Below are 12,535 nucleotides of genomic sequence, written 5' to 3' on the forward strand. Positions count from 1 at the left end.
CACACGGTTTTGCAGCGAGGGGCTGCACTCGTGCTCCCAGTTCCCTCTGTGCATCGCGAAGGCTGATCGACGCACCAGCCAGCCTGGCGCGATGCGGGAGCACTGTTACCTCGGTCGCCGTGGAACAAAAGACTTCTTGTTGCAGCGACTCTGCTGCTTGTCATAGCAACTGGCACATGATCCGCGGCAAACACGGAGCCCGGGCACACACCGGAGCTTTCTCGGCAGCGGACACCCAGCGCCCGGCCGGCTATGCACCGCGCCTACCAGCCCATCCTCCCCTGTGGGAACAAGCTCTTGCAGCAGAGGTGGGACCAGACCAGTTACCTGGCGCACCGGCGAAAGGTAGGTCGGGGAGAGGGGGAGGAGTGGAAGGGGCAATCGGCGTTGGATGATTCGGGACTGCCCACTCCCTTCTGGTTTTCATCCCAACAAGTAACGACTGCACGAATAAAGGTGAACAATAAGAATGTTGGAATCCTCAGCGGATCAGGCAGCACCTGAGCAGGGAGAACGTCCATCAGAGCTGGTAATTGTTCAGAAGTTTCGCACCCCAGAGGCTAGACTGCAGAAGCTGGACATCTGGCGCTACACACATACACATACACTGCTGGAGGAATTCCGTGGGTCAGGAGGGTGGTTATGGACAAGCCCTGACCCTCTTTCTTTCCAGTCCTGATTGAGGGTCTTGGCTGAAAACGTCTTTTGTTCATTTCCTTCCACAGAGGCTGCCTGATTTGGTGAGTTCCTGCAGCCGTCTGTGTCCGTTCCCCTCCACTCACACCGCACCCCCTTACATCGGGGAACAACAGTGGAAACTGCTGGGAGTGCACATCACAGACAACCTCTCATGGTCCCAGATCACATCCTACACAATCAGGAAAGCTCACCAATACCTCTACTTTCTGAGGAGCTGGACTTTTCACATCCATACTTGTGTCATTCTATAGCACAAGTTTCCCCTCAAGAAAATGAATTTCAGGGTTGTATATGGTGACATATGTCTATTTTGACATTTTAAAAAACTTGAACAGTAGAGGCACAGTAGAGAGCAACCTAACAAGCTGCAAGAGTGCTTGGTATGGAAACTGCCCATTGCATCACCGGCACCAACCAGCCTGCCTGCCATCAAGGGCATATAGAAAGAAAGGAGCTGGTAAAGGGCCAAGTAACACCATGAAGGATCCCACCCACCCTGTTCATGTCCCACTCCCATCAAGGAAGAGTCTACATAGCATCCATGGCAGGACCAGCAGACTCAAAATCAGTTACTTTCCCCAAGCAGTAGGACTGATCAACACCTCTACCCACTAATTCCACCGCTACTTTATTATTTCCTGGTCAGCCACCTTATGTGCAACCGAGTGTCACTTCATAGACATACAATCGATCTATATATATAAGCCCTCGCCCTCCTCCCCCGACTTTCTGCTTTCCGCAGGGATCGCTCCTTACGTGACTCCCTTGTCCATTTGTCCTCCCCACTGATCTCCCTCCTGGCACTTATCCTTTCAAGTGGAACAGGTGTTATACCTGCCCCTTCACTTCCTCCCTCGCTACCATTCAGGGCCCCAAAGAGTCCATTCCAGGTGAGGCGACACTTCACTTGTAAGTCTATTGGAGTCATATACTGTGTCTGGTGATCCCGGTGTGGCCTTCTGTATATCGGTGAGGCTGCTTCACCGAGCACCTGCACCACAAGAAGCAGGTACTCCCGGTGGCCACCCATTTTAATTCCACTTCCCACTTCCATTCTGATGTCAATTCATGGCCTCCTTTACTGTCGCAATCAGGACACACTCAGATTGGAGGAACAACAATTTATATTCCGTCTGGGTAGCCTGCAACCTGATGGCATGAACATTGACTTCTCTAACTTCCAGTCATGCCCCCTCCTTCCCCATTTCCCATCCCCTTTTCCCTCTCTCACCTTATCTCCTTGTCTGTCCATTAACTTCCTCTGGTTCTCCTCCTCCCATCTCTTTATTCCATGGCTTTCTGTCCTCTCCTATCAGAGTTCCCCCTTCTCCAGCCCTGTATCTCTTTCACCAATCTACTTCCAAGCTCTTCACTTCACCCCTCTCCCCTCCCGGTTTCACCTATCACCTGTTCTTTCTCCCTCCCCTCCCCTCCACCTTTTAAATCTACTCCTCATCTTTTTATCTCCGGTCCTGCTGAAGTGTCTCGGCCCAAAATATTAACTGTACTCTTTTCCATAGATGCTGCCTGGCCTGCTGAGTTCCTCCAGCATTTTGTGTGTGTTGCTTGGATTTCCAGCGTCGGCAGATTTTCTCTTGTTTATGTATATATTCATTTTGTGTTTTTTTTACTATTATTTTCATTATGTTCTTTATCTTTTTGGATCCAGAGCAACAATTATTTTGTTTTTCATACACGTGCACAGGAAATAACATTAAATAATCTTGGTGTTATTTAGAGGTTAGATTGGAAATAATTCAGAAAATGTGTAGCTCGGGTGTTTAATGGTAGGGTTGAGTTGTTCTCCAATCTTGGCACATTACTCACAAATGTTTCGTCACCATGCGAGGAGACATCATCAGTGTGCTGTTAATCGTGCTGTGTTCTCCATATGCTTGGCCTTTATATACTTATCAATGAGCTGATTGGTTGTCATTTCGTAAATTAGGTTAGTTTTGAGGGACAGTGAAAGGGGGGAAGGGAGGGAGCAAAAGATGGAAATGTGTAACAGGGTGGAGAATGACAAATAAATTTGGAAAATAAAGAACAAAACCCATCCAAACAGGAAAATGTTGGAAATGTACTGCAGGTCAATCATGGTGGAGGGATAGGGGATAGACAGGGTGGGGAGATGTGAGTGTTGGGTGCTGTAATGTGGCCAGTGGAAGGAGGCAAAGTGCAGTTCCACCTTGGGGAACAGGAGAGGACAGAGGTGTTGGAGAGGGAGTTGGACTGAGGGGTAAAGTGAATAGTGGTGGTGTTTGTGGCCAACTCCCTGAGCTCTGTCTGCACCCTATCTACAGTCTTCTACCAGAGAAAAGTAACCGGAACTGCCTCACCAACCTCAGGCCATTTACAGTGAATTCAAATGTATTGATTCCTGTTTTACAGCAATAACTACATATCTAAGGTTTTGGAACATGGTGAAGTTGCGAATTGTTCTTTGTCAGAATTTCAGAATCAGAATCAGGTTTATTATCACTGGCATGTGTCGTGAAGTTTGTTAATATAGAAGAAAAAAATGAATACGTAAATCAATTACAGTATATGTATATTGGAGATTAAAAATCGTGCAAAAACATACTATATATTGAAAAAGTGAGGTAGTGTTCACAGGTTCAATGTCCATTCAGGAATCGGATGGCAGAGGGAAAGAAACTGTTTCTGAATTGCTGAGAGTGTGTCTTCAGGCTTCTGTACCTCCTACCTGATGGTAACAGTGAGAAAAGGGCATGCCCTGGGTGCTGGAGGTCCTTAATAATGGACGCTGTTTTCTGAGACACCACTCCTTGAAGATGTCCTGGGTACTTTGTAGGCTAATACCCAAGATGGAGCCAACTAAATTTATGACCCTCTGCAGCTTCTTTCGGTCCTGTGCCGTATTCCCCCAACCCCCTCATACCAGACAATGATGCAGCCTGTCAGAATGCTCTCTACTGTACATCTATAGAAGTTTTTGAGTGTTTTTGTTGACATACCAAATCTCTTCAAACTCCAAATGAAGTACAGTGACTGTCTTGCCTCCTTTATAGCTGCAGCGATATGTTGGGACCAGGTTAGGTCCTCAGAGATCTTGACACCCATGAACTTGAAGCTGCTCACTCTCTCCACTTCTGATCCCTCTATGAGGATTGGTATGTGTTCCTTCGTCCTACCCTTCCTGAAGTCCACAATCAGCTCTTTCGTCTTACTGACATTGAGTTCAAGCTTGTCGCTGCGACACCATTCCACTAGTTGGTATATCTCACTCCTGTATGCACACTCATCTCTATCTGAGATTCTGCCAACAATGGTCTGTCTTCACTTCACTTCCTTTTTATTGAGGAAGATGCTTTTAAATCAGAAAAGTTTCTGAACCAGAGCGAATAACTTTACTCACCTCAATGCTAAATTACTCCACAATCTATAGAATCACTTTCAAGGACTCTATAAGTCTACAAGTATTATTTATTGACTTTTTTATTATTTGCATGATTTGCCTTCTTTTGCATATTGGTTGTTAGTCAGTCTTCATTAAATATAGTTTTTCATAAATTCTATTGTATTTCTTTATTTTTCCTGTAAATGCCTTTATGAAGACACATCTCAAGCTAGTACTGTATATGGTGACATATATGTACTTTAATAATAAATTTACTTTGAACTTTGAAGCTGGAACCCCTGCTAATGTATTTTATTCGATAACTATCTCAAATAACTTTTCAAGAACCTGTTGTGCTTAGATGCTTTGGTTAATGGGGCAGTTGTTCCATTCATCACAGTATAATTCAGACTGCACTCTTTTTCACATAATTATTCACCAGAAGGTCCAGCTGTTGAATATTTTCACTGTGAAAATTGGCTGTGGAGATGTTAATGAGATTGTCTCTGTTACAGTTATGCATAAGTGTGTCATAAATCACATAGCCTCTCTGTAACCCATTCAAAGCATGTGTCCCTCAGTCAGAGAGGCTTTCTTATTCCATCACCTTTTATGTTCAGAGAACAGAGTCCCAGCCTTGTCTCTCTGTTGACATAAAGGTTTCAGCTGTGATGCACGAGCTTCCATCTTCCATGAACAGTCGGGGGGCGGGGGAAACTCAAATCTCATTTAAGAAACTCAAGCTGTGAACAAGCTCTGCACTTCCAGTGTGGCACTGGGAGAGTGTTGCACTGTCACACAAGCCTGCACTTCCAGTGTGGCACTGGGAGAGTGTTGCACTGTCACACAAGCCTGCACTTCCAGTGTGGCACTGGGAGAGTGCTGCACTGTCAGACAAGCCTGCACTTCCAGTGTGGCACTGGGAGAGTGTTGCACTGTCACACAAGCCTGCACTTCCAGTGTGGCACTGGGAGAGTGCTGCACTGTCAGACAGACTTACACTTCCAGCATGACACTGGGAGAGGGATGCACCGTAAGACAGGTCTGCACTTCCAGTGGCCACACAGGGAAAGGGCTGCACCGACAGAGAGGTCTACACTTCCAGTGTGACACTGGGGAAAGTGTTGCACAGCCAGACAGTCCTGCACTTCCAGTGTGACACTGGGACAGCAGTACATGGTCAGACAGGCCTACACTTCCAGTGTGACACTGGGAGAGCAGTACATGGTCAGACAGGCCTACACTTCCAGTGTGACACTGGGAGAGCAGTACATGGTCAGACAGGCCTACACTTCCAGTGTGACACTGGGAGAGCAGTACATGGTCAGACAGGCCTACACTTCCGGTGTGACACTGGGAGAGTGTTGCACGGTCAGACAGGCCTGCAGTTTCAATATGACACTGGGAGAGCAGTGCACGGTCATATAAACCTGCACTTCCAGTGTGACACCAGGAGAGTGTTACACTGTCAGACAGGCCTGCACTTCGAGTGTGACATGGGGAGAGTACTGAACTCTCAGACAGGTCTGCACTTCCAGTGTGGCACTGGGAGAGTGTTGTACAGTTAGACAGGCCTGCAAGTCCAATGTGACACGGGGAGAGTGTTACACTGTCAGACAGGCCTGCACTTGCAATGTGACCCTGGGAGAGCATTGCACTGACAGGGATCAGATTCATACTTCCAGTGTAACATGGGGAAATTGTCACACTTTCAGGGATACCAATGTTCGGTAGGATATAAAAAACAAAACTCCAATGCTCACTTGTGAAATGAAATATCTCACCATTTTGAAGAACATTGTCTAGATCATGCTGTATTCAGGCATAGATTGCTCTGGATTCCAACATCTGCCATCTTTTGTGTCTCCATTTGGTGAGGAGTTGTGACTGGAATTGAACCTTATGTATCATTAGTAAACATCTCGCATGAGCTTCTGGCTAATGAAGTATCTGAAAAAGTTTGTACCAAGGACACAATACCAAGGAACTCCTATAGTGATGTCCTGGGACTGAAATGATAGATCTCCAACAACCGTAAACCATCCTTCTTTGTACAAGGAATGACTTCAGCCACTGGTGAGATTTCCCCTTGGTGCCCATTAACTTCTACTTTACTTGAGAAACTGTTTCTCCATTGGAGGAAAGTTTGGTGGACAGAGAGCACATTTTGAAAAGAGTCAGAGGGAAGGTGAGAAACTCTTTACTACACTGAGACACACTGCCTGTATGGAACCTACAGGAATTTGGAGGAATATTGGGAATGAAGAAGTCTACAGATCTGGGGGAGGAAAGCAGGGAAACTCTTTCAAAGAGATGGCATGGACTTGACAGGCTGACAGGACGTTGGCTGCCAATGTGGACTGATTCTGTGCTTCAGTTTGAGTGTGATGCCAATTTCCAGTGCTAAAATGTGTGGTTTTGAACTTCATGACCCTGGACAGGTCACATGTGAAAGAAACACTGTAGGTTTCATGGAAACATTTTGTATTTGAGAGATGGGTAGGGTGAGTTGAATAACAGTGCTTCTTGTGGAGTGGAGTGCTACAGATGTTCAGACATCGCATGATGTCCATGTGTTGGTGGAAAACTATGTAATTGTTGAATCAGATTAAGAATATTGTTCATAGCCCATGTAAACACTGCAATGACTCAGTTAAGAGCTGCAGTTCCAATACATGGCTGTCAGCTATAGCTTCTCCTTCCAACCACTTGACAAGGCAGATATGTTACTTTCCTTTTTTGTAGCTGAGGGTTGCAGCTGAGAGCTCACTGGTTTCTCTCTATTCTTTGTTTTATTTTCAAGAGGGGAAAAAAAAACATTCCAGTATAGAAACAGGGGAAGAAAGACTCTGACTTTTCCATGAACGTTACCTCATCAGTGTGGTGCAGACTAGTTATTCAGATCGGAGGGATTCCCTGCATTTTCCTTTCCCGAATTATGCAGGGTTGAGCTCGGAATTCTGGAAGCAAGTGATGTTGGGATCCTCAGTAGGAATTCTCTCAACAACAACTTGTATTTATACAGTTTCTAATGTATCACAAACACTTGAAGCAATCCAAGCAACGGTTGAAGGTACAAAAGCCTGAAAGCATGTACTAGATTCAAAGAGAGATTCTATCCTGCTGTTACAAGATTATTGAATAGATTTTTTAGTTTGATAAGATGGACTCTTGACCTCACAATCTTCATCATGGTGACCTTGTCAACCTACACTACACTCAACTGTAACTAACACTTTATTCTCTTGTACTACCTCAATGCACTAACTATTTGAACTGTATGCGAGAGAAGTTGTTCAATGTACTTCGGTACATCAAAGTTCAAAGTGAGTTTATTATCAAAGTACGTATATGTTACCATACACTACCTTGGGATTCATCTTCTCACAGGCATTGAGAGGAAAATTAAAGACAAACAATAGAATCTATGAAAAAACACTCAAATAAAGACTGACACACAACCAATGTGCAAAAGAAGGAAAACTTTGCAAATTGTAAAAAATGTTACAATAATAAACTAATTTAGCAATTTTACTTTAGCACTCAATGAGTTACTGGGAAAAAAGCAAGTGACCATATATTCCGGGGTGGCGGGGGGAGAGAGAGAGCGAGGAGAGAGAGGGAAGGGAGAGAGAGAGAGGGGGGGGAGGGAGGGGAGAGAGAGGGGAAAGAGAGGAGAGAGAGAGGGGAGAGAGAGAGAGGAGAGAGAGGGGAGGGAGAGGGGAAAGAGAGGGGAGAGAGAGGGGGGAGAGAGAGAGGGGGAGAGAGGGGAGGGAGAGAGAGAGAGAGGGAGGGAGGGAGAGGGGAGAGAGAGGGGAAAGAGGGGGGGAGAGAGAGAGGGGGAGGGGGGAGAGAGAGAGAGGTTAGGGAGAGGGGAGAGAGAGGGGAAAGAGAGGGGAGAGAGGGGGGGAGAGAGAGAGGGGGGGAGAGAGAGGGGGGAGAGAGAGAGGTGAGAGAGAGGGGGAGAGGGGGATAGAGAGAGGGGAGAGAGGGGGAGAGAGAGAGGGGAGAGAGAAGGGAGAAAGAGAGAGAGGGGGAGAGAGAGAGGGGGGAGAGAGGGGGGAGAGAGAGATAGATATTTAGATAGATAGATAGATAGAGGGAATTGTAGAGTTCAAAACCGAGCCACCTGAAGTCACAGCTGCCAGAGGTTGACAGATGAAGGTCAGGGATGTGAAGGAAGCAGAATCAGAGAAAGGAATCAGAATTACATTCATTATCACTGACTTGGGGAGGTGAAAGTTTTTGTTTGTGGCTTCTGTGTGGTGCAAAGACATAAAATTACTATAAATTACTAAATGAATAGATAATGCAAAAAAAGAAATAACAAAATAGTGTTCATGGGTTCATAGATCATTCAGAAATCTGACAGCAAAGGGAAGAATTTGCTTCTGAATCATTGAATGTGGGTCCTCGAGCTCCTGTACTTCCTCCCCAATGGCAGCAACAAGAAGAGGGGATGTAATGGATGGAAGAGATTTTGAAGTGGTGTGAGGCTGAATTAGATCATGGGAATAGGGAGGGGAGGGGATTTGGAAGTTTTATCAGGTGTAGGTTATAGAACCTGGATGTGTAAACCAGGAGCTAATGAGAATGAAAACACCAGGACATTTAATACACAAAGGTCTCTCCTACATCACAATTTGGTGGCTAGGTACAACTCGAACACCATGTATAAACTTGCCGATGACACAACTATCGTTGGCAGAATTTCAGCTGCTGTTGAAGAGGTGTAGAGGAGCCAGATAGATAGCTGTTTGAGTGGTGTAGCAACAACAACCTTGTATTCAATGTCAGAAAGCCCAAGGAATTGATTGTGGACTTCAGGAAGGGGATGCCGAGGGGACACACACCAGTCCTTATCCAGGGATCAGCAGTGGAAAGGGTGAGCAGTTTCATGTTCCTGGGTGTCAGCATCTCTGAGAATCTATCCTGGGCCCAACTTATTGATGCAATTACACAGAAGGCATGACAGAGGCTATATTTCATTAGGAGTTTGAGGAGATTTATTATCTCACCAAGGACTCTTGCAAATCTCTACAGCTGTACCGTGTACAGCATTCTAACTGTTTGGATCACCATCTGGTATCTGAACAGGATGAAAAATGCTGCCAGTAAGTTGTAAACTCAGCCAGCTCCATCGTGGACACTGGCCTTGAAAACCTTCAAAACGCGGCGCCTCAGAAAGGTGGTTTCCATCATTAAGGACCATCAACCAGGACTTGCCCTCTTCTCATTGCTACCATCGAGGAAGAGGTACAGAAGCCTGAAGACACACGCTCAATGTTTCAGAAACAACTTATTTCCCCCACCATCAGATTTTTTTTACAGAAAATGAACCCATGAACATGTCCTATTTTTGATCTCTTTTTGCACTACTTACTTATTTAAAAATATATATAATTTACAGTTTTTTTAATATTATGTATTGCAGTGCCCTGCTGCCTCAAAACAACATCATAAGACCATAAGACATAGGAGCAGAATTAGGCCATTTGGCCCATCGAGTCTGCTCCACCATCCAGTCATGGCTGATTCTTTTTTACCCTTCTCAGCTCCACTCCCTTTTCCCCATAACATTTAATGCCATGTCCAATCAGAACCAATCAAGCTCTGCCTTAAATTCCCCCAACAACCTGGCCTCCACGGCTGCCTGTGGTAATAAATTCCACAAATTCACCACTTTCTGGCAAAAGAAATTTCTCCGCATCTCTGTTTTAAATGGACACCCCTCTATCCTGAGGATGTGCCCTCTTGTCCTAGACTCTCCCATCATGGGAAACATCCTTTCCATAACTACTCTGTCTAGGTCTTTCAACATTCAATGTGATCCCCCCTCATCCTTCTGAATATCAACGAGTACAGACCCAGAGCTATCAAACTTTACTTGTATGATAACCCTTTCATTCCCGGAATCATCCTTGTGAACCTCCTCTGAACCCTCTGCATTGCCAGAACATCTTTTCTTAGATAAGGAACCCAAAACTGTTCACAATACTCAAAGTGAGGCCTCACCAGTGCCTTATAAAGACTCAGCATCACATCGCTTTGCTTGTATTCTAGACATCTTGAAATGAATGCTAACATTGTATTTGCCTTCCTAACCATCCACTCTACTTGCAAGCTAATCTTTAGGGTGCTCTGCACAAGGACTCCCAAGTCCCGTTACATCTCAGATTTTTGGATTTTCTCCCCATTTGGAAAATAGTTTGCACGTTTATCTCTACTTCCAAAGTACATGACCATGCATTTTCCAACATTGTATTTCATTTGCCACTCTGTTGTCCATTCTCCTAATCTGTCTAAGTCCTTCTTCATCCTACCTGTTTCCTCAACACTACCTCCCTCTCCACCAATCTTCGTATCATTTGCAAACTTGGCAACAAAGCCATCTACAAACAAGAGAAAATTTGCAGATGCTGAAAATCCAAGCAACACACATAAAATGCAGGCCAGGCAGCATGCCGAAGGGCCTCAGCCCAAAATATCGACTGTACTTTTTTCCATAGATGCTGCCTGGCCTGCTGAGTTCCTCCAGCATCTTGTGTGTGTAACAAAGTCATCTATTCCATCATCTAAGTAATTGATATACCGCATAAAAAAGAAGCAGTCCCAACACCAATCGTTGTGAAACACTACTAGTTACTGGCAGCCAACCAGAAAAGGATCCTTTTATTCCCATGCGCTGCCTCCTAGCAGTCAGCCAATGCTCTAACCATACCGGTAACTTTTCTGTAATACCATAGGCTCTTAGTAAGTAGCCTCATGTGTGGCACCTTGTCAAAGGCCTTCTGAAAGTCCAAATATACAACACCCACTACATTCCCTTTATCTATCCTACTTGTAATCTCCCCAAAGAATTCCAAAAGGTTCGTCAGGCAGGGTTTTCTCTTAAGGAAACCATGCTGACTTTATCCTATCTTGTCCTGTGTCTCCAAGTACTCCATAACCTCATCCTTAACAATTGGCTCCAACATCTTCCCAACCATTGACCTCAGGCTAACTGGTCTATAATTTCCTTTCTGCTACCTTCCTCCTCTCTTATGATTTTTGAAAAATCATTACTAATGCCTTCACGATCTCTACCACTATCCCTTTCAGAACCCTAGGGTGCTGTTCATCTGGTCCAGGTGACTTATGTACCCTTAGGTCTCTCAGCTTTTTGAGCACCTTCTCCCTTATAATAGTAATTGCACTCACTTCTCATCCCTCACACCCTTCAACATCTGACACACTGCTAATGTCTTCCACAGTGAAGACTGATGCAAGATACTCATTTAGTTCATCTGCCATCTCCTCGTCCCTCATTATTATTTCTCCAGCCTCATTTGCTGGTGGTCCTATATCCACTCACATACTTGGAAAAGCTTTTACTATCCCCTTTGATATTGTTTGCTAGCTTGCTTTCATATTTCATCTTTTCCCTCCTAATGATTCTTTTAGTTGCTCTCTATAGGGTTTTAAAAGCTTCCCAATCCTGTCTCCCCATTAATGTTTGCTTTGTTGTATGCCCTCTCTTTTGCTTTTTCATTAGCTTTGATTTCCCTTGTCAGATTTCACACATTTCACAACATACAGTGATGATAAACCTGATTCTGAATCTGAGCATGTGGCCAAGGTAGAAGAGCAGGCTCTAGCTCACAGAGATTGACCTCACAGAGATGTTAGGATTGTAAATACTTAGGGATATGCTGACAATATTGTCAAGGGACTCATTACGACAGTGGTGCTGCTAAGAAGGGTGAGAGTTGAACCATGTAATTATTGCTGTAATCTGAAGGATCGGATTAGATTGAAAGAGAATACTCCATGACAACGGGCTGTTAATACTGATTACATTGTTGAAGTCTGTTTGGCCAAGTTTTGTCAGTGGAGCAATTAGATGTGAACAAAAGAACTTCAAAGATATGTGGTTTACTTCCTGTTCACTCTAATTCTCAAGGATGTACATTTAGCTGATAGCAACTGACCTTGGGGTTTGGTTTTGGACAGAGTCTGTAATAAGGTAATATTTGTGCAGATGGTCCCTTCAGGCCCTCCATTTTAAGGGGAGATTGAAGCTGGGTGTACACAACATGAAGTGTTTATCTACTGTCTCCACTAGCAGGGTTACTGGTGATTGAAGGTCATCAACTGAAGGTGATAGAGAAAAGAACCAGAGGGTGCAATTCCAGCCACCCAGGTTCAATCATGACCTCTATGTGGGGTGCTCCAGTTTCCCCCCACATCCCGAAGATATGCAGGTTGGTAGGCCAATTAGCGGCTTAATTACTGCCCCCTCCTTGTAGGTGGGTAGTAGAATTTGTGGGCAGGTGATGGGAATGTGGAAAGAACCGAAATGGATCGTTGATGGGAATGTGGAGAGAACCAAATAGGTTTAGTGTAAATGGGTGGCTGATGGGAATGTGGAGAACCGAATAGGATTAGTGTTCATGGGATTGGGCATTGTCTCAGTGGCCATAGGACCTGCTCCTT

General features: G+C 44.9%; 1 protein-coding gene across 2 annotated transcripts in view; it reads left to right on the plus strand.

Annotated features, from left to right (window-relative positions):
• The window catches only part of LOC134346752 (uncharacterized protein CFAP97D2-like), a 25,113-nt gene continuing 12,578 nt past the window's right edge, over nucleotides 1–12,535 (plus strand). For both annotated transcript variants that reach the window (XM_063048350.1, XM_063048349.1), the window contains exon 1: nucleotides 1–345. In XM_063048350.1, coding sequence (XP_062904420.1) covers nucleotides 253–345 — 93 coding nt within the window. In that variant the 5' untranslated portion in view covers nucleotides 1–252. The remainder of the gene's footprint in view (nucleotides 346–12,535) is intronic.

This window comes from Mobula hypostoma, chromosome 5, assembly GCF_963921235.1.
Source record: "Mobula hypostoma chromosome 5, sMobHyp1.1, whole genome shotgun sequence".
Classification (NCBI taxonomy): Eukaryota; Metazoa; Chordata; class Chondrichthyes; order Myliobatiformes; family Myliobatidae; genus Mobula; species Mobula hypostoma.